A 21,457-nucleotide genomic window follows, 5' to 3' on the forward strand; every position below is an offset into this window, starting at 1 on the left:
TGAGCTAAGGGCAGGCAAGACTCAGAGGCATCCAAACCCTCAGATCTCTGGGCTTAGGGCCTACACGTAGGATGTCTGCCATGGATTTGGGAGTATCTGAAGTGCCAGGCAGAAGAGTCTGGGATGGAATATACTTGCCAGTGGTAACACCAAATGGACTTGAACGATTTGAGTTCTGCTCGGTTGATGGAATTCGGAACTGATTTAGCTAAATCAGCCTGAGGCACAAAATTAAAACAAACAAAAAAACTGGAGTCTGTAAAGTAAAGAAACAGGGTACTTTGTCTAGTGTGTGGGGGAGAAGGGGAACAGTATGCCCTTTTTAAGCTTTTGCATCAAAGCAAAATCTATTGCAATATCATCAGCTCTAAGCCTTCCCTCTGTAACTATAACTCTATTTTGGAGCAACTAAATAGTAGCGCCTCAACTCTTCCCCTCCCAACTTTTATTCAAAAAGCAAAAACCAGTTACCTGTTGTTTGGGAGCTTGAGTGTTTGCGTAGAGAACAGGCATAGGACACCACAAAATGAGGGATGCTCCTATTCTAGTGACATTTGGCTTGAAATATGTCAGCTTGCTTAGCTGAGTAAAAGGGAGAATAATAGAAATCCCTCATTTTATACCATGTCACCATTTGACTGAGAAGCAAATGCATGACTAGAGGAGACAGTCAACAACAACTGAGAGTGAAGGAAGTTTGCACTGCCCCTTTACATGCTGAAGTGAAGCGTAAGAAAAAATCCCAGCTAGACATGCACCCCACAATCCTCTGTTTGCCAGCATTTGTAAGCTTACAGCAATAAGGTCTCTTTTGCACATAGGTCCCTGCTTTGAATCCATTTGGGATTTCATAGGGATGCCAGGGCAGGGTATAGCAATGCCAGAAGATGTCATGCCCAGCAAAGGATATAGAGGCATCATTATCGCTGGGATATGGCAGTTTCCTGCACTCCTTAGGGAATCACAATAGCTGATACCCAGCCTCTGGCTGCTGGGAAGAGGAGAAATGTATGCCGATTTCCATATCTAGAAGGAGAGTTACAGCCAGCATCTTCCCACCCCTGTCAAGCAGCATAGATTGGTCTGACAAAAACAGCGATACATCTCTTTTGTCTTTCCTAACTATAACAATAGCGATTAGAGCCCTTACCTGAGGATGCTCTTTTAGCTGCTGCTTCCTTAATCCCATTCCTCCAACTCTTCCTCAGAGTCCATGGTAAAATCAGAGGGGCAGTGAAGCACCAGCTCTGCCTCATTCAAGACTGCTGTGGCTGGATATAGGTCCTCCACAAGCTCCTCCAGCATGGCCTCATTCATACTTCAGTCGCTGGACACAACCACATCAAACTGCTGGCATTACAGCAAGATTGCTAGGGTTTCACCAGTGGTGAATAAATGCTAGGGGTGCAGAAAACCATGTGCAAGGTGTGGTCCAAGCAAAGCACAGCATGCATGCTGGGTGGGGATATCTGCCTGTCTGGAGGCAAGATGCCTAGGCACAAGCAGCCCTGGGCAGGAATTATGGTGCTCCCAACACCTCAGGGAGTTGCTGCAGAATCCATACTGCATTCTCAAGCTTCAGCAGTACTTGCGCTTCAAAAGCCAGCCACCTCCAACACAGCTTAACTCTAGGTAGAGAGTTTTGCATTTACAATTTAATTTGCAACTAGGTGAGAGACAGCATTTGAGCCAATAAGCAGTGAAGATGAGCCTTGTTTACACATACCCTCTGTAAACCCTGATTTTAGGTCCCTTTAAGTTCTCCGAAGATACCTTTAAACCTTGGAAACACAAGAAACAGCAGAAGGCCAAAAATAATCATAATTTTCTTGATGTTAAAACATACATAGCTATTTAGCTACATATCAGACTCAAGGGGCTTCCAATTCTGAGGGCTGATCTGCACAGTCTCTGTCCCCAATGATGCTTACAACAACCGCTTCCTTTATGCCACTGATGCAGTGACCTTTACTTAAAGCTCTGTTCCACCATGTTCCCATCTGTTTATTTCCTTTCCTGACACACTTTATGCTGGGGAGCGAGAGGGATAAAAGAGGTGCCTGAGAGGAAAGGAGTGGCTAGGGCAATGCCTGGCTTGGGCAGCTTTAAGCTGGGGAGTTCCTTAACATTTTTGTTACAATAGGGGAACAATATTAGTTTGAGATTCTGGTTTAGCACCTGCCTGTCCCCTGCTTTTGTCCCCCCTCTCTTTGACCACAGGTTTTGTTTTCATAACTAAAACAAGATTACTCTGAAATTCTTCAAATTTTCCATGGATTTCCTCCTTATTCAGGAGTAGTGGCAATTCTCTGTGAAGCAGTTTCATTACAGTGTCTGTAAACTGCACTAGAGTGCATATGCAAAGCTAAACTTTGCATAATTGGAGGTTGTATACCACAGCATGCGCAGCCAACAGACTTTTGTAACCATTTTTGAGAACACAAACTGTGAATGCATTAGGCAAAGGATGTCAGAGTAAAGGCCAAGGCACCTGCTGAGCCTTATCTAAAGACATCTTCAAGAAGCAGTAGGAAAGTTTCAAACTATTTATCCATTAGGATGCTTTTCTTCACTCTTAGCAGACTTTTACTCCCCAAACTGCTTTTGGAGCAGAGGTTGAAAGAAATGTTTGAGTTGCTTGCTCCATTTGATTCCTCTATGTTTTCTATATGAGCCAATACAATAGGCTCATAGCCAATACAATAGCCAATACACTTCGAGAAGTGTGGACAAATGCATGCCTATGACCTTAGCTAAGCTATTATCACTAGAAAAGGCAGGTGAGGATGATTCTGTAGATACAGCAAAAGCTAGTAAAAGCAATACTTGCAATGAGATCCCGTGGTGAATCTCAAAAAGTAACTTTTATACAGTACATCTAACAACACTCACTGTTAGATACTGGTGAGTCACCAGGGAATATTGTTTCTAGGATCAATGACATTCAACAACAGGTATATGGCCCTATCCACAACATTACCAGAGTTGGTACAGAAGATTTTGCCTCTACAGACTCTTGACACAAGTAAGAGTTTTCCTGTAAGTCGATTCATTTTTCTGTAAAGCTTAAAAGATCTCTTTTCTCCCCTGTCTATATTATATCTGAAATAATAAACAGGAGACAGAATTTACCTTTTCTATTTCTATACCATATGAAAGGTGGCATGTCAAAGATGTATGCTTCTGCTGATGATGGGCAAGCAGTATGTTCAGTTTTAACATCAGTTTTCCTTTGTAGATGCCTTTACTGGCACTAAGAAGTACCTAGATGCATACATCCTAGGCCACTTCACTGATAACTAAGCTAACACATGTTGCAATTCCTGATAACATACCTACAAATGTTAGGGCTAAAATTTGGCCTTTTGGTCCTTAGATACTGGCATGATGTTGTCACTGCAGTACAACCCACTTCCTCTTGGCAAGAGTGTGGACAGGGTTCTTTCCATAGCAGTAATAAAGTTTCCAAACATTACTATACTCTAGCCTTGGAGGAAAAATCCCCTTTCATTGGAACTATCATGTTTATACAAACAAAGCTATTATTATCTTTACTATTCTTATCAAGCATTTATAGGGCTCCAATTTATCTAGTTGCAGCACTTGCCTATTGGAGGATTTCTGCCTACGTCTGGGACATGTTCATCTTAATTTTTGTAAAGTCTTCATACAAGGAAAATAGGAACAACACTCTTCTATCAATTTAAACAAGGAAAATAAACCCAAGGACTTTGTCCCGTGTTAATTCACAATATTCAAAATACACTCACTTCTTAAACATGGGGTCAACATTTGAGAAATACTGGTTAAGTTATTCTTGTACTAAATGTATAGTCTTAGACTCATGGGAATTAGTCCTCTGATGATGAGTAATACTGAAAAAACAAGAGTTGCAAAAATAATTTCAGCACCATTCTCTCTCTATTTGCATATGAGGGAAAGTGAACTCTACATATAAGAAGTTATGTTTGAAGATACTGTCCAATTTACACATACACCCACCGCTCTCTATGCAAGATGCTTTTTTGAAGAATTGGTTAACTGTCAATATGAGGGGGGGCTTTTTAGTTGTCCCGTTTGAGGCACAACAAAAAAAAAAAATACACACATGAGACTTTGCATAAGCATTTCTACTACATTTTCAATAGCGTCTCTCTTTGGGAATATTCCAAAAGAAAGTCTGCCTCTTACAAAGTGAGGCTAACACCCATTGTTAAACTTCCAGAGGCACATTAGCTATTTGTTCTCCCCCTAGCAATTTTACCCTTAGAGGCAGAAGGAGCAGTGCCAGTTACCATCTGTGCTGACAAAGCATGACTTATAATTTTACCCTGGGAAAACAGCTGAACTAGGAACTCCTGGTGTGGCATAGGCCTTGCCTTCGCAATCCAATAGCTCTTTTGAATCAGAGAAGCTTTGAAAGGGTGGTGATGCAAAAACACAGCCTCTCCCTTTGAATCAGCCAGCCTTCTGCTTTCCTCTGCTCTTAAATTTGTTTTATTAATTTGCCTAGCAGCAGAAAGATAATACATGTCCATCGACAGACCAGATTTTTTGGATGTCCTCAACCTTTAAGAACAAAAACATTTGGAAAAGGAGGTAAAAACGGTTTTAGACACTACACTTTTCCCTGAATCACCATGTTGGATTTTAACGAGATGCTTTCTTGTTGTTTCTCTTACTGCATAAAACATTGAAATAAGACAGCAATTGTCTCCTGACAATGCAGGAGAGTCAATAAAATTCTCCATATGCAAAAATTAAAGGCAGAAAAAAAACCCTAAATATTTCATGCAACAACTGGTAAAGTCTTTTCATACTGCAGTGCAACTGTGGCAATCATGAGACTAGACAACTCCACAGATAGGAAAAAATAAAAAAAATTATGATTCTAATATATAGTCTAGAGGTACCTTACTCTAGGTAAAGAAGCAGCAAAAGCAGCATAATGAGTACTGTTTAGAATCACAGGATTATAGCAAAGCAGGGCTGGAAGGGACCTCACAAGATCACTTATGCCAGTCTCCTGTTCAATGCAGGATCATCCTGGACTAAACCACCAGACAAGCAATTATCCAACCTTTTCTGGTGCAGTTACAAAACCATTCAGACTACCATGAGCAACATGCCAAACTACATGTAGAGAAGTGATATTTTAAGCTGTTTTGCGATAGTTAGTTTCTGATAGCATCAGTCTGGTGTTAGGTGTTGTGCAGAGGAAGGTATATGATCCTTGCTCTATACAGCTAATAAATCTAAAGGAACAGGCAAATGGAGAACAGTGCAAGACCAAGTATGACCATTTATGACCAAGTAACTAAATCCTTGGATGGTGTCACTGTGGACGAAGTCTTCCTAGACTTTAAGGAGGCCTTTGACACTGTCTCTCAACCCATCCTCATCAATAAATTAAGTGACTGTGGCATTGATGCACAGTTGGATGGGTAAAAAATTAGCTGATGGGGCACACCCAGAGAGTTGTACTCAACCTGTCGAGATGTGAGCAGTGGGGTACCCCAGGGCTTGGGCCTGCACTGTTTAACATCTTCATCAGTGACTTGGACGAGGGGGTGGAAAGCACGCTGTCCAAGTTTGCTGATGACACTAAGATGTAGGGTGAGGTGGACACACTTGAAGGGAGAGAGAAGCTGCAAATAGGTTGAGACAGACTACAAAAAAGCGGGCAGACAAGAATAGGATGGAGTTCAATGTAGACAAATGCAGGGTACTGCACCTTGGGAGAAGGAATCCAGAGCATACATACAGGCTGGGGAGTTCCCCTCTTGCAAGCAGAGGCAGAACGGGATCTTGGAGTCATTACTGACTCCAAGATGAACATGAGCTGCCAATGCCGGACTGCAGCCAGCAAGGCCAGCCACACCTTGTCATGCATCCAAAGATGCATCTCAAGCCGGTCCAGAGAAGCGATACTCCCCCTCTATACGACTTTGGTCAGGCTGCAGTTGGAGTACTGCACACCGCACTTCAAAGGGGATGTGGCCAGCCTGGAGAGGGTTCAGAGGAGGGCCGCCCACTTGGTGAGAGCGCAGCAGGACAGGCCCTATGAGGAGAGACTGAGGGACCTGAACCTGTGCAGTCTCAGCAAGAGGAGGTTGAGGGGGGACCTGGTGGCTGCCTACAAACTCATCAGGGGAGATCAAGAGCAAATAGGTAGAGCCCTTTTCTCCCCAGCACCATCTGGGGTGACAAGGAACAATGGTAATAAGTTGATGGAGAATAGGTTTAGGTTAGAGATCAGAAGGCAATATTTTACAGTCAGGGTGGCCAACATCTGGAACCAACTTCCCAGGGAAGTGGTCCTCACCCCTACCTTGGGCAAATTCAAGAGGAGGTTGGATGATCACCTGTCTGGGGTCTTGTGAACCCAGCATTCATTCCTGCCTGTGCAGGGGGTCAGTCAGGCTAGATGATCTGTTCAGGTCCCTCCTGACCCTAGCTGCTATGAAACTATAAGAACAACAGAGCCCAAGTAGTGATCAGCATCTAGTCACTTGGACAATCAAGGGTTTTATTTTCCTCCCACTTTTAAAGTTCTGGCTTGACTGCCTATTTTGTAGTAACTAAATGGTAGCAACACAATCAAATAGTTTCTTTATGTTGTCATAGTTTGAAAACTATTTCACATTTAACAGCGAATCAATTCTCTGTTCCTTTAAAAGGAACCACATATTAAGGGTCATTGGTAATTTCTGGCTAACAGTCATATGAAGGGCAAGGGAAAACTGAATTCCACTCTGGGAAGCAGAATGTGTACTTGGCAAAAAAGGAGACCATATGGCATTTGAACAAAGCATATTTATATTTGCTTTATATGATTTCATTATATGCAGAAGACATGATGATTACTGTTTTCAGACCTGTAGAGATTTCATGAAGACACTGTAGCTAACAAATGGATAATTTTTGTCATGCAAGCTCATTTTAGCATTTTTGCCCACCAAAGCACAGTTCCATGCACAATGAGTGAACAAGGACCATTGCCACTGCTTATCTCATAAAATTGGGATCGGCTAACTAGCGCTAGCCAGAATGGTCCCTCTACACCTCAATAATTAACAGCATGGTGTCCAAATGAAGATATCCTGGGAAACTACCCATTCTGGGCTTCAAAAAAGAAAAAAGGCTTTTGATTTGATACCACAGCATGATAAACTACACACAGCTTCTTAATGATCATAAAGAAATAGTTCTGAACAGTCATAAAGAAAAGAATTAAGAACTGTTTCTGGTTTTATGCTTGGTCTGGTTCTATGCTTCTTTGGCTTTAGCTGCCACGTGACAGCACGATAACTGGACAATGAAAACAGAAGATTCACATTCGATATTCAGTTATTTAGGGAAGGTTGAAGAGATTGTTCAGTTTGGAGAAGCAGCAGGTAAAAAGTATATTGACTACCTTCCCCATGCCATACAATACTATCTGTGTACGGAAGGCAAGAAACAGAAATACAATAAAAAAAATTAAAAGTTAAAGCAATTCACTGCCACAATATAGAAAGCAAGAATGTAGGGCAAATCACAACATGATTAAACCATTTTAAAAGTCCTAAAACACAAAGCAAAACAACAAACTGACACAGGAATAAGCAATCCAAGCAAGAAGACCAACGCCAAAAATCAAAACAATATTTTAAAATCTCAGGGAACATACAACCTTCATACTTCAGAGCAGAAACCAACCATTTAAGTGAGAAGTGTTATGAACTAAAAACTTCTTGTATGGGTGGTGTCTCTTGAAGTGCTCAATTCAGGGTTTCTTATATGTTCCACTGAAGCAGCTGACCACAGCAGATCATGAGATTCTGGGCTACATTAACTACTGGTGATACAGCAAGTCCTAATGAATCGTCCTCATTTTGAACCACAACCATAAAACTAAGCTAAAGAAATATACAGAAAAGTTCTCATTGATCAGTTATTAAGAAAAAACAAACCTATGTTTTAAGTAGGAATAACCACATTATACAGGTACAGGGATAACAGAATAAACTTTTGCCCAAACAGAACTGTCTCCAGTATCTCTGAAAGGACACACACTGCAGTATGTCAAAGGGAAGGGGAGGGAAAGGAACTGAGGTTTGATAGAAGTGTCCAAACATACCAGATAACCTTACCTCATTGGATGCTATAAAACGGGGGTGGGCAAAATATGGCCCGCAGGCTGGATCTGGCACACGAGGCCATTCTCTCAGGCCCACAGAGCACCTAAAAATATGTAGAAAATTAATATTTCTCTGCCCTTGGTTCCTGTCAAAAATGACAAGATCCAAGGGCAGTAGGACACAGGGGAAGTCCGGTGGGCTCCCACAACAGCGGGGCCTGCCCAGCCCTGCCCCGCAGCCAGAACCCCTGCCATGGTTTCTGGTCTGGGAACACGTGACTGCCCCAGCGTGGGAAGCTCAGGTAAGTGGAGGGGCGGGGGGGACCCAAGGCAGGGAAGGAGTGTGGGGGAAAGCAGCCCCTCTCCGCCCACACCCAGTGCCCTGGGCTGCAGCTGCTTGAAGCCTGCATGGGGCTGCCTGTGCCCGCTCCAGACAGCCCCATGCACGCTGCAAGTGCCTGCAGCATGGGGCACGGGGCAGGGGAGGGGCCACTTCCCCCCCCCATGCTCAGCTTTTCCCCGGGTTCCTTCCCTGCACGGAGAAAGCAGCCCCTCACCTGCCCCATGGCCCAGCCCCTCACCTGCCCCATGGCCGGTGCTCCCTGCTGCAGCTGCTCACAGCCCAAGTGGGGCTGTCCGGAGCAGGCGCAGGCAGCCCCAGCCCAGCTGCAAGCAGCCCCAGCCCAGCTGCAAGCAGCTGCAGTGCTAGGTGCAGGGCATGGGGCAGGGAAGGGCTGCTTTCTTTCCCCCCCAGTGCTCAGCACCACCTTGCAACTCGGCCCCACTGACAGGCTAGCAGTCGGGCAAGTTACAAGCTGGTGCTGAGCACAGGGAAAAGTGGCCCCTCACCCACACCATGGCTGGTGCCCCGCACTGCAGACACCTGAAACCTGCATGAGGCTGCCCGTGCCTGCTTCAGACAGCCCTGCGTGGGCTGCGAGCAGCTTCAGCAGAGAGCACCAGCCATGGGGCAGGTGAGGGGCCACTTTTCCCACGCTCAGCACCAGCTTCTTCCCTGCTGGTAAGCAGGGGTTCGGGGCTGTGTGCTGCCCCCTGCCTGTACCACAGGGCTGTGGGGCACTGGGTGTGAGCGGGCGGCGAGCCAGCAGGAGCACAGGGCCTGCACCAGTGTCCCGGGGCCAGTGCCGGCATAGCCCAGAGCAGTGTGGCAGGAGTGTGGGGTCCCAGCTGGCAGGGACTCTATGGAGGTGGGCCAGCTCCCCACTGCCTGCTGGTGCAGCCCAGCCTGGCTCCACAGACCCTTGCCAGCCTGTGCCCCGCTTTGGGCCCCACCGGTGCTGGCCCTGGGATACTGGTCCCAAGACATCAAGATGTTGGTCCCAAAATGGTGACCAGGGGGTGGGGCACCTGCAACGGGTGGGACACTTGTCACAGGGCAAGGCTACTCGGTCCTCGAGAGTCTGCCAAAACTGGGTAAGCGGCCCTCCATTCAAAATAATTGCCCACCCCTGCTATAAAAGGGCTTCCAGGGAGCAGGCATTCAAACAGAAAGCAGTTCTCAGCACAGCACAGGAATGACTAATCCAGCAAGTTAAATAATAGATTTAGGAACTTGTTTTTTCTCCATGACCTGTTCTGTTAGGGTAATGCTCTCTCTGAAAACTCACGTGTAATAGGGAACAAGTATTTAAAACATTCAGACATAATTTTTCTTTGCACTCATTCTAAAGAGTAGATACTCTGAATGAAATAAGGGGAATTGCTTGGCCTGTAATTATGCTTCTTCAAAACAAGTTCCAGCATTTTCCTTCTTGCTTCCAGCATGACAAGGGCAGAGTTCCCTTTAGCAGTAAGATTTTTTTCCCCCTGCTGTCTGACGTTGTGTTGGCCAGGACAAACCCGTCTTTCCCATCACCAGTCTGTTGTCAACAGCAATTGCTACTTTCAAATGCTGAGATTAAGACAATTTTGCTCATAACTGAATTCAAAAAGAGCAAAGAGCAAGTGCCTAAGCAGTATAGCAAGGCTTGTAACCAATATAACTACCAACTACAGATAATTAGGTGGAACAGAGAAAGAGAGAGAGGCCAAAAAATTCCAATGGACATATGAAAAAGGAAAGAAACCACCACAAAAAGAGCCCTGACAGTCCAGGCACATGGAAAGGGGCAGTCATAATGCATACTTGTTATTCTCTTCACATATTTGAAAAGACATTGCTCAAAAAAGGTTTGTGTGCATGTGTGGGCTTGTGCGCACACACACACACACACACACGGAAACTGCACAAGGTTTTTAAAGACAGATAATCTTGAAAGTGTCAAAATTCAAATGACCTAATACACAACACATGAATATATCAACAAAAAGGCCAATACCAAATGCAAACATGAGGTTTTTTATTCCTCCACCCAAGTAAACAAAGCCAGGGAGCTAACAGCTCCTATCCTGATGGGCGAGAGATAGAAAGCACAGGAACTGCAGTGCTGCTGTTTCTGCAAGGTGAGAAGGGCAGGGGGGAGAGAAATCTAAATTTGCAAAGCATTAACAAGAGTGAATAGACACAGTGCGAGCGTTTTTTTTTTCCTGAGACTTGTAGCATGCATCACTGAGACTAATAGACTTAATGTCCAGTTAAGCAAATACATTATTTTTTCAAGTCCAGTATACAATAGTATATATAACACTATATATTATATATGGTACTCATAGCAAACACAGTAGAAGTTTGAGATAGCTCCCTCATTTTGCCAAACTCCTCTTTCAAGCTGCAATTTTCCAGATCAAGCCTCAGTCTGGGAACAAGTTAGGGCCTTGTTACACTCCGAGCTGCTCAAAATGTTGATTGGTGTTGGTGCTATGTCTAATTTGAAGTAGTCGTACCTTAAGGTTAAAAACCTTCTCTGACTGTCCCTGACCTGCACAACTGTGACTTGCCTCTAGAGGGCTGGTGAGCAGAGGTCTGACTAGGAGCTACAGCTCTGAGTTGCCACCACACCAGGGGTCAGTAACATTTTTGGGCAGAATGCCAAAAACACCTCCGACTTCAACTTGTAAGATGTTGGCGTGCTAGGGGAAGTGGTGGGGAATCCAAGAGGGGCTTGATTCTTGTTGTGGTAGAGCAACCCTGGCCCTTTCTTCGCCATCTGCTCCAAGAGGCATGTGCCAAGCAAAATGCCTTCATACGCTACACTGGCACGCTGCACTACAGGACTAGTGAGCCAGGACAGGCTTCTAACCCTGCTCTAGGTCAGGGTATCTGAGTGATGGGTTGAGGGGATAGAACCATGAAACTGGGAGATGGAGAGTTAATGGGTGAGTAACACAATGGGAGGTAGAAAGGAAATGGGGGAGGGGGAAGGGTGATGAAATGAAGGAAGTCAGCTATTAAGGATAAAATAAAAAGAACTAAAAAAAATAATTTACAAAGAAATAGAGAGGAAGTAAATTAAAGAAAGTCTCATGTTTTAATAAATTGGGATTTATAAGTGGAGTGTGGGGGCCATGCTTCCTGGGGTGGCGGGAACAGTGAGAGAAAGTGCTACTGCCTCTTCCTTGGGAAGGAAGCCCCAGCTCATGGGGACCCAATCCAGCTCCCTACCTTGTCCTGTCCCCCTGCCCCCTTCCTCTCCAACCCTAATCCTGCACCCACCTGTGCCCTGCAGTCTGGCTACCTGACATGCGTTTCAATTGCAGTTTGCATAGGATTGCACCCCTGGGAGTATGATGATCACAGACTCAGGGGCAGTAAGGGGAGTTGGTTTGGTTTTCAGAACCATGTCCTGGGCACTAGAGTTCAGGGTTTGGAAAGTCTGTCCACACAGTAGGAGGGCGAGGGAGGGACACTGCACCCTGGGATGCTAGAGGACTGCAACTTGGGAAGCTCATTTGCAGGGAGTGGCCACATATTAATTAAACAAGCTGTGTAACACACAGATCAGAGGTATACCTGCCCTGGAGTGGGGTAACTTTAAGCTTGCTAAAGTGCACTTAAAACTAGTTTCAGGTGTTAATGTATGGACAATCCAGGAGTTAAGAGCAACAGGAGCCACCTAAAAATAATGTGCAACAAAGCCCTTATTTGGAAAATTTGCTCTCAAATGGCTGAATGATTTCTATTCAAGGGATAATGAAATTGTGCCACTACAATTCAGGAACCTTGTGAATGTCTCCAGCCAGCTACTCAGTAGGCAGCAACAGAAAATTTGAAGTTTAGCAGCAACTCAAGTTAGGAGTGTGTCTGTTACTCAGGTGTGGCCATGATGATTTGGTTGGTTAAACTGGACTTTTGTTAACAAAAATTTTCTGGGTTCCCATCACCCCCTGTCATAAAGGGAAGTACTAAAACTAAAAACAAACTACCAGCTTACCCCCAGGACAAAGAATTCAGATCCTCAGATCCTACAGAGGTACACTCCAATTGTTCCAAATTAAATACTTGTAAAAGTGTCCAAATTAACACTTCCCTGGGATAATGAAGGCTAATTTAAAATTACTGCCATCCTAACCTGTTTTGAATCCAGTCAAAACCTGGGACAGTCAACCCACAATTAAGCTGGTGGTCCATTTTTAGCTTAAAAATCTCTCAGCTTTTGATGGAAACACCATGGATGTGCAGAAAATACTTTTCTTGATGATGATCTGTAAGGATGTATGTATACCTCCTGCCACATATTTGAAAAGGGAATGAGGTGTGGTTAGAGGAATTTAAAATCCAGTCACAACTGGAAATAATGGCTAGATGCCAACCAGGCTAGAAAAATTCTATCATCCAAATGTGAAGGTCTGAGATTTCACTTCGTTTAAGAACCAAGCATCCAAACATTTCCATGTACAGACGTGTGCCACAGGTACTATATAGTATTGCAGGTCTGAGGTCCAAACTGATACTTTTTGGCTCTGACACAACCTCATAACTAGCCTTGTGGAGAGAGGTCTTCAGAACTCGCCTTTAGAACAGGTCTAGTGCCAGTTTCCAGATCACAGGGCCTGGTTCTCATAGGAGACTAAATCAGTCTGACATCTGTTGGGAGGGCAATACAGCAGTACATAGGCAATCCAGGAAGTTTTTGGAGAGCACTGGGGCAATTTCCTGATACCAGTGTTGGAGAGACCAACTAGAAACCATGGTCTTCCTGACCTGGTGTTCATAAACAGGGAAGAATTGGCGAGGAATGTAGAAGTAGATGGCAACTCGGGCATCAGTGAGCACAAGATGATCAAGTTCAGGATCCTAATGAAAGGAAGAAAGGAGGGCAGCAGAGTATGGACCCCGGCTTACAGAGAAGCAGACTTTGACTACCTCAAGGAACCGATAGGCAGGATCCCATTGGAGGGCACTCTGAGAGGGAAAGGAGTCCAGAAGAGCTGGTTATATTTAAAAAAAAACCTTACTGAGGGCGCAGGAAAAAAACCATCCCAATGGGCAGGAAGACTAGCAAGTATGGCAGACGACCAGCTTGGCTTAGCAGAGAACTCTTTGGTGAACTTAAACACAAAAAGGATGCTTACAAGAAGTGGAAGCTTGGACAGAGGACTAGCGAGGACTGTAAGAATATTGCTTGGGCTTGCAGGGATTAAAAACAAAAAACCAAGAAAACCAAAGTACAATTGGAGTTGCATCTAGCAAGGGATGTGAAGGGTAACAAGAAGGGTTTCTACAAGTATGTTAGCAAAACGGAAAGGTTAGGGAAAGTGTGGGTCCCTTACTGAATGGGAGAGGCAACCTAGGGATAGATGCTGAGGAAAAGACTGAAGTACTCAATACCTTTTTTTACCAGTTTTCATGGGCAAAGTCAACTCTCAGACTACTTCACTTGGCAGCACAGATTGGGGAGGAGGTTAGCAACCAACAGTGGTGAAAGAACAGGCTAGGGACTACTTAGAAAAGTTGGACGTGTACAGGTCCATGGGGGCTGGATGAAATGCATCTGAGGGTGCTGAGGGAGTTGGCTGATGTGATTTCAGAAGTGCTGACCATTATCTTTGAAAACTAATGGTGATCGGGGGAGGCCCCAGACTATTGACAAGGGCAAATATAGTGCTCATCTTTAAGAAAGGGAAGGAGGAGGATCCAGGGGACTACAGACCAGCCAGCCTCACCTCAGTCCCTGGGAAAATCATGGAGCAGGTTCTTAAGGAATCCATTTCTAAGCACTTGGAGAAGTGATCAGGAACAGTCAGCATGGATTTACCAAGGGCAAATCATGCTTGACCAACCTGATTGCCTTCTATGATGAGATGACTGGCTCTGTGGATAACAGAGTAAGGGGAAAACAGTGAATGTGATATACCTGAACTTTAGCAAAGCTTTTGATATGGTCTCCCATGGTAAGGGACTTCTTGCAAGCAAGCTGAGGAAGTATGGGTTGGATAAATGGACTGTAAGGTGGATAGAAAGTTGACTGGATCGTTGGGCTCAATGGGTAGTGATCAATGGCTTGAGGTCTAGTTGGCAGCCAGTAGCAAGTGGAGTGCTGCAGAGGTCGGTTCTGGGACCAGTTTTGTTCAGTATCTTCATTAATGATCTGAAAGATGGGATAGACTGCACCCTAAGCAAGTTTGCAGATGACACCAAGTTGTGGGGCAGTAGATACCCAATTTGACGGTGGGGCTAGGATTCAGAAAGACCTAGACAATTTGGAGGATTGAGCCAAAAGAAAGCTTCTGAGGTTCAACAAGGACAAGTGCAAAGTCCTGCACTTAGAACGGAACAACCCCATTCACCACTACAGGCATGAGACTAGCCAAGCAGCAGCCCTGTAGAAAAGGACCTGGGGGTTACAGTGGACAATAAGCTAGATATGAATCAATAATGCACCCTTGTTGCCAAGAAGGCTAACAGCATACTTAGCTGTATTTGTAGGAGAATTGCCAATAGAGCAAAGGAAGTAGTTATTCCCCTCTATTCTGCACTGGTGAGGCCGCATCTCGAGTACTGTGTCCAGTTTAGTGTGCCCTCCCCCCACTATAGAAAGGATGTAGACAAGTTGGAGAGAGTACAGTGGAGGGCAACAAAAATGGTTAGAGGGCTGAGGCACATGACTGCTGAGGAGAGACTGAGGGAACTGGGCTTATTTAATCTGCAGAAGAGAGACTAAGGAGGGGATTTGATAGCAGCCTTTAAGTACCTGAAGTGTCATTACAAAGAGGATGGAGCTAGACTGTTCTTAGTGGTGGCAGATGACAGAACAAAGAGAAATGGTCTCAAGTTGCAACAAGGGAGGTTTAGGTTGGATATTAGGAAAAACTCTCTCACTAGAAGGGTGGTGAAGCACTGGAACAGGTTATCCAGAGAGATAGTACAGTCTCCATCCTGGGAGGTTAAGGCCTAGCTCAACAAAGCCATGGCTGGAATTATCTAGTTGGAAATAGTCCTGATTTCAGCAGAGGGTTGGACTAAAAGACCTACTGAGATCCCTCAATTCTACGATTCTATAAATGCTTAACACTTTGTAACTCCACCAAGAATACCACGTTCCTGTTAAGGCTCTTTGCTTAACCACAAACAGAAAAAACCTGATAACTAAAAGTTCCTGGAGGATTTGGATAGCTAGTAAAAAGTAACTAAGAGCTCGACTGGTGCTGTTATTTTTTGACATTCATTACTACCACCTCAGGAACATCAAAAAGCATTAGACAAAAGGGAGCTACTTTTGAACCACAAAACTCAAGAAAACTTTTTGAGTTTAATATAACTGAAAGCATTTCAAATATCGGCAAAATAGTTCTCTTGGAAAGAAAAAAAGAAAAGAAAAAGAATTGAACAGAACAGGTAGTGTGAATGAATTCAAACTGGAAATCAGTTAGCCGAGGTGTTCTATTGATTTGTATAAGGGGTTTAATGCAAGCTAGTTCCTTCCACCTGAAATCCTGTCACTGCTTGGTGTCATTACTTTAAAAAAACCTGAGGAGCCGTTTTCCCTTACACCTGGATCTTTTACCACTCTGGTGCTTGGTTATATTATTCCCATTTTGAGCTAAATTAAAAAGGAGAAGCAGAGCTTTGACTTGGTGGTAGTAATGAACAAGGTTAGCCTGGCATTGATCTGTGTAAAGAGGCCAAAGCTAGGACTGCCAGAAGCAAAATGTGGTCAGTGAACTCTACAGTACCACACAGTGACCTCGAGCTGAATTCTTAGCTCTGATTGCAACAGAAGTAGATTTGCTTCTCAGTACAAAGAATATTTGAAGCAGCACATTAGTAGGTGAACATGTTTTCATAATGGCAGATTGGAAAGGCATTTGAGAGAAAGAAATGGGCATGCAGCCAAGGGCACCTGGGCCAGGGCAGACAAGGAGTCCTAAACCCAAGACCTTGCGTTTGGGAGACCAGAAAGCTAACTGCCAAGTTATAGCAGAGAGAGTAGAACCAAGCTGTGTACTATAGCTATCAAATATAGAATCTTTAAATCTATACCAGGCTTTACAACTATTTTGTAATGACCTACCACTAGCAGCATATTATGAAATGCAGACATCATTATTCTGAATCTTGATTAAGCACACAGCAGAGGACTTAAAGTAACTTAAGTGAAACATGTTAAAAACTGCATTTCATATTATGCAAACTACAGTAAATCTCAAAAATCCCATAGAAATCAGGGTCAGTTCTACCACGAAGCAAGTATACTTTAACAATTCATACTTAAAAGCAAGTTCACATATTTACAGAAAATAGGATTTCACAATAGTTAGGAAACATGGACTAGACTCACCTACATACTCTGGTTGTGGTGTGCCACTGTGCAGTGCAAAGCAGCCAAGTACACCACTACCTTCTGGTTGCCTCATTAACCAGTGTAATCAAAGGCAGCATCTATGGTGTAGAATGAGATGAATCTTATCTGCACTGTGTTCTGATCCCAAGACAAACAGATCAGTATCTGGATAGGGAACGTAAGGTCTAGGTGCTAAAGGAATTGTATGAGCAACTCAGCTATTGGCATTCCAACTCTATTAAAATCAATACTCAGAAAGGATCTTGAAGAAGCCATCTGACATGAGACCAATTAGCAAGGAATTGGCCATTTGTGAAGACCCACAGGATCACATTTATGATTAATGCTCACATTACATAAATCTGTTACTCAAATCTCTCTTTGTAACAATGAAATTATGGAGAATCTCATCAGTTTCATGCCAATTTTTGGTAAAGCTAACAGAGGTTGGCTAACAGCTCAATTTTTAGTTCAGAACATCAGTTTTGCCCATACTACCAAATACTAGCAAATGCTTGTGGAAATTCCTTAGAATTACAAATCTTAAACATCAAAGCAACTCCCAGTGAAGTCGATATGCTTCTCCAAAGGGAGCATAACTGCCCTAGTGTGTGCTACCAACAACTAGAAAAAGGAAGGCTTCCAACATCGTGATTTTTAAAAAAATTCCAACAGGATTCACAAAGTACCATTTTTTTCTGATCTCTTTTCATATTTAAATACATGCCTCTTCAGCATTCATACTGTCTAGTAAAATACCAGACTGTTTCTTAAACCTTCATGCTTGAAATGATGTTCTCCCTCGATTATTCAGGAAGCCTCATACCAGCACTACTACTATTTAAAAGTTTTTGAAAACATGTCCACCACAGCATAGACAACCATCTCAGATCAGCAATTTAGTTTAACACCCTTTCACCACCACACACACAGAGCTCGATTTTGAAGAAACTTTCAAATTATACTCAAGCCAGAAAGCTGCAAATTCTTCAATGTCACTTGCTTGACCCTCCAAACCCACCCTGGTTTGATTCTATCTTTCAGTAGGGTTTTGTGGTAGCTATGTTACAATCTGGGACATGTGGTTGTCAAAACAGACTGGGAATTGGCAGACTAATTTATGGAAGCTTAAATTTTTTGGAGGGTTTTGTAAGTTGTTAACTGAATGTTTCTTTTGTCTTCTCCAATTGCAGAATTTAGCAGGCAAACTTGCATCCAACTAGTTATAAGTACTTGCAGGAGAGCACCCAATCACCTTCAAGGAAGACTGACCGATTCAAAATATCAAATGCCATATTTTGTTGCTACGTCAGTCACAGTCTCCTCAACAGTAGGATATCCACCACAAGAAAAGAACAGCTCCAGTTCTGTACAGCTAGACTTACAAGTGATGTGATGCAGCTTCTCAGGCTACTAGAACATGAAAGTGTGAAGGCCCTTAAGTATTTTCCTGTTTAAAAAAAACGGATTGCTAAAAATATCCATACACCCTTCATATAAGCAATTCTTCTATACGCTTTAAATGATACATGCCCATCTTCTGGTCAGTTTCCACACATTTCAGCTACCAAACTTGGGAAAGGGATAAGTGCAGAGAAGTTTAACAAACAGAAAGGGTGGTCAATAAGGAATGCAGGCTCCTAAGTTTTGCTTAAACTCCATGACAAATGCTGCAGAAGTGTAAATTTTACTGAATAAAAAGATGGGTCAACAGTACTTGGAGTGATTCTAGTCCTCAGTGTGGCAAGTTCAGAACAGAATAATTTACCTTTAAAACTGTCATCTTAATCAGACCAGTCAATTTGGAAGAGCATCTTTATGAGGACAATTTTGACATTATGCCAAATACCACTTAGGTGAAATCCCAATCACATATTAAAGCCCAAAAATACAATATTGGAAATTAGTATTTTTATACTGTTTGTATAGTCACTCTTCTGGTTTTTAATCTTAGATCTTTTCACAGTTCCTTTCAGTATTTATATAGCCTCATAAAACTCCACTCTAAAGAGTAAGCAGTAAGATCCATCTACCCCATACAGTACATTACTTATCAATATAATCATATAATGTGAAAGGTTTATATACACCAGATGGATCTCATTAAGTTTCTTTCTTTCTTTTTAAAGTGTGCTTCAGTTGGAATTTTGAGGAGAAAAATGACAAAAATTTCACTTATAATTATACCAAAAGCTGTTCTACAAATACACTATCATTCCAATGCAAGCCTATTTGTGATCACCTATTTCAGAAACAAACAAAAAAATCATATTTTTATTTCAAGTCAATTATTCTTTTATTTATTTTACACATTGAATAAAGGACAACTTTACTAACTTATCTGGTCTAATTCTTTGTGTCCTTTACAGTAGGCCAAAGCAGCCAAACCTGCTGCCAGCAAAAAAAATAGACAGATAACCCCAGTGACATGTCAAAATGTTGACTCTGAAGAGTACTAAAAAAAGATATTAACATAGAAAGTTTTTGAACGAACCCTGGACACAAGTTATCTATCTACAGATCTAGACTAAGAAACTAATTGATTCAGCAACCCTACACATTGAGCAACAAGAGATAAAAGGATTTCAAATCTGCAAAGGACTTGCCAGTAAAACTGACAATGAAGATAATGTGAGGACCAAGGATTTCTTAGGGTGGTATCTTTTGTTGGAGTAGCTGCATAGGTGGGATAGTTAGACAAGCATTTGAATGCAATTAATTCTTCATCACTACTACCATGGAAATATTCAAATTCTGCAAATATCTTAGATAAGCTTCTAAGCCAAGTAAAGCTCTTTAGGCTTTAAAATATCACCCACTGAAATAAACACTCCTCCTGCTTGTTCTGAAGACAAGCTGATTTAATGAAATAGGGACTATACCAAAACAGGGAATATTAAAAATGGTTTACTAAAATAGATAATATACCAAGTATAAAAAAAAAGCTACCTTTTAGTTTTAATGTATGTTTTAGTTTAATTATTGTCATATTACATTCCCTTCACCCCCGCATTCCATTCCCCGGCCTCATCCCTAGTGAGTCCAGGCAGCTTATAGTTTGTATTCTATTGAATGTGAACTTGACTGCTTCTATGTTACTATTGTGGGATGCCAATAAAAAGTGGGGGGGATGGACTTTTTTCTATAGCTTTATAGTATTGACATCAAGTCTGAAAAAGTGTTTTCTTTTTTATTATTGTACTTATTTGTGTGAAACTACAGTAAGAAGAAAACTTAAAATTTACTGTATTCAAGTCACTTTATGGCACTTATTACAGTGAATCTCAGGACATCCACAATGGAGGTGAGCGAGGTTAGGCAGACTGAATAAGAAACATGCTCTTGTCCTTAGGACTCTACTGATGTCAGACTATGGAGGGTCACTTACTATAGCTTTGGAATGGAATTTCAGCTGGAAATAATTTTTACCCAAGGCAGAAATGAAAGGCATGAAGGGAAACAAGGATCTGAGGGACCAAAAGGCCCCCATGCTGAACAAGGAGGAAAACAAAAAATAAATTCCTCTACTAATAAGCAATAACTGAACAAAAATTATTATAAAAATTAAGCTAGTTGTATATCTGGGACAGCAAGAATCAAGGGCAGGGACTGACTATGCATATTTTTCATCACTGACAAAGAGTGAGAATTTGGTAACTAGCATTATTTTTTTCTCAAATTGGGAACAGTCTGCTACCTTTGAAGGGTGTCTCACTGACAACCAGCAAGACCTTCCATGGGACAGAAAAAGCCTTTGCACAGCCAGTTTCCTCACGTTGCTGTCAGCATGCCCTGACCTGAAGGAAAGGGCCTCTAGGGATGAGTGTAGTCCATTCTCAATGCCTACTTAATACTCTACCTCCCTACAGAGACCGCCAACAAGAGTGACAATTAGTGTCAGTTGCAAGAGTTTGTTATGTGGATACTTGTCCACTTTAAAGGGACTAAATCTACTAACTCATTCATGTGAACCACCAAACAGCTCCTTGAATATCTGAACTTCCAGTTCACAACAGAACTGGCTTTCATTTTGTACTAAGGACTTTGAACTGAAACAGTGGGTGTCCCACTACCAATTTTCTAGATAACACTGAGGGTAGAAACCAACATGCATTTGAAGTGCAGCAAATCCAAATCCCACAGCATTTCAAATTCAGGGTACTTCAGCACCATGCAAAAGTGTGGCCCCTCTTAGGGTGCCCTGAACTGGCTGTGAAGGCATGCAGTAGTGGTGCTCTTCAGCCCCCTGGAATCAGGAATCCCTGCATCCTCGAGACCAGGTATCCGCAGGTTTCCAAGGACAGGTGAGAACACAGGAGAACACTGAGAAATGCCAGAGGATGCAGATGTTGTAGAAAGCACTTAAAATAAAGAGCTTCATAAATGTTCCTCTTTTCTGAAGATAATTTTGAAGAACTTTCTGGCCGCAAATATTTGCATCCTCTGGAGTGTTTTGAAAAGCACATCTGTCTCTGGCCAGAGTATTTCTCTAGTGTCATTCTGCCCCACAACTCCAAGCCTCCTGGTAACAACTTTCTCTGTCTATTTCCTAATTCTGAAAGAACTATTATTTTTTTATTTTTATGGCACTGAACATATATCGTTAGCCTGTGTGTATACATATTCTAGTGAGTACCAGAATCTCCACTTTCAT

General features: G+C 42.8%; 1 protein-coding gene across 7 annotated transcripts in view; it reads right to left on the reverse strand.

Moving 5' to 3' along the window:
• KCTD1 (potassium channel tetramerization domain containing 1) overlaps window positions 1-21,457 on the reverse strand; it is a 146,697-nt gene that overhangs the window by 69,947 nt on the left and 55,293 nt on the right. Inside the window, exon 1 of one of the 7 annotated variants that reach the window (XM_090039858.1) lies at window positions 1,151-1,757. The exons of the other annotated variants lie outside the window; for them this stretch is intronic. Coding sequence (XP_089895984.1) covers window positions 1,151-1,189 — 39 coding nt within the window. The 5' untranslated portion in view covers window positions 1,190-1,757. Of the gene's footprint in view, window positions 1-1,150; window positions 1,758-21,457 lie in introns of those variants that run through there. 7 annotated transcript variants of the gene reach the window in all.

The sequence above is a fragment of the Crocodylus siamensis genome, chromosome 3, assembly GCF_052110815.1.
Source record: "Crocodylus siamensis isolate JL-2025a chromosome 3, ASM5211081v1, whole genome shotgun sequence".
NCBI lineage: Eukaryota > Metazoa > Chordata > Crocodylia > Crocodylidae > Crocodylus > Crocodylus siamensis.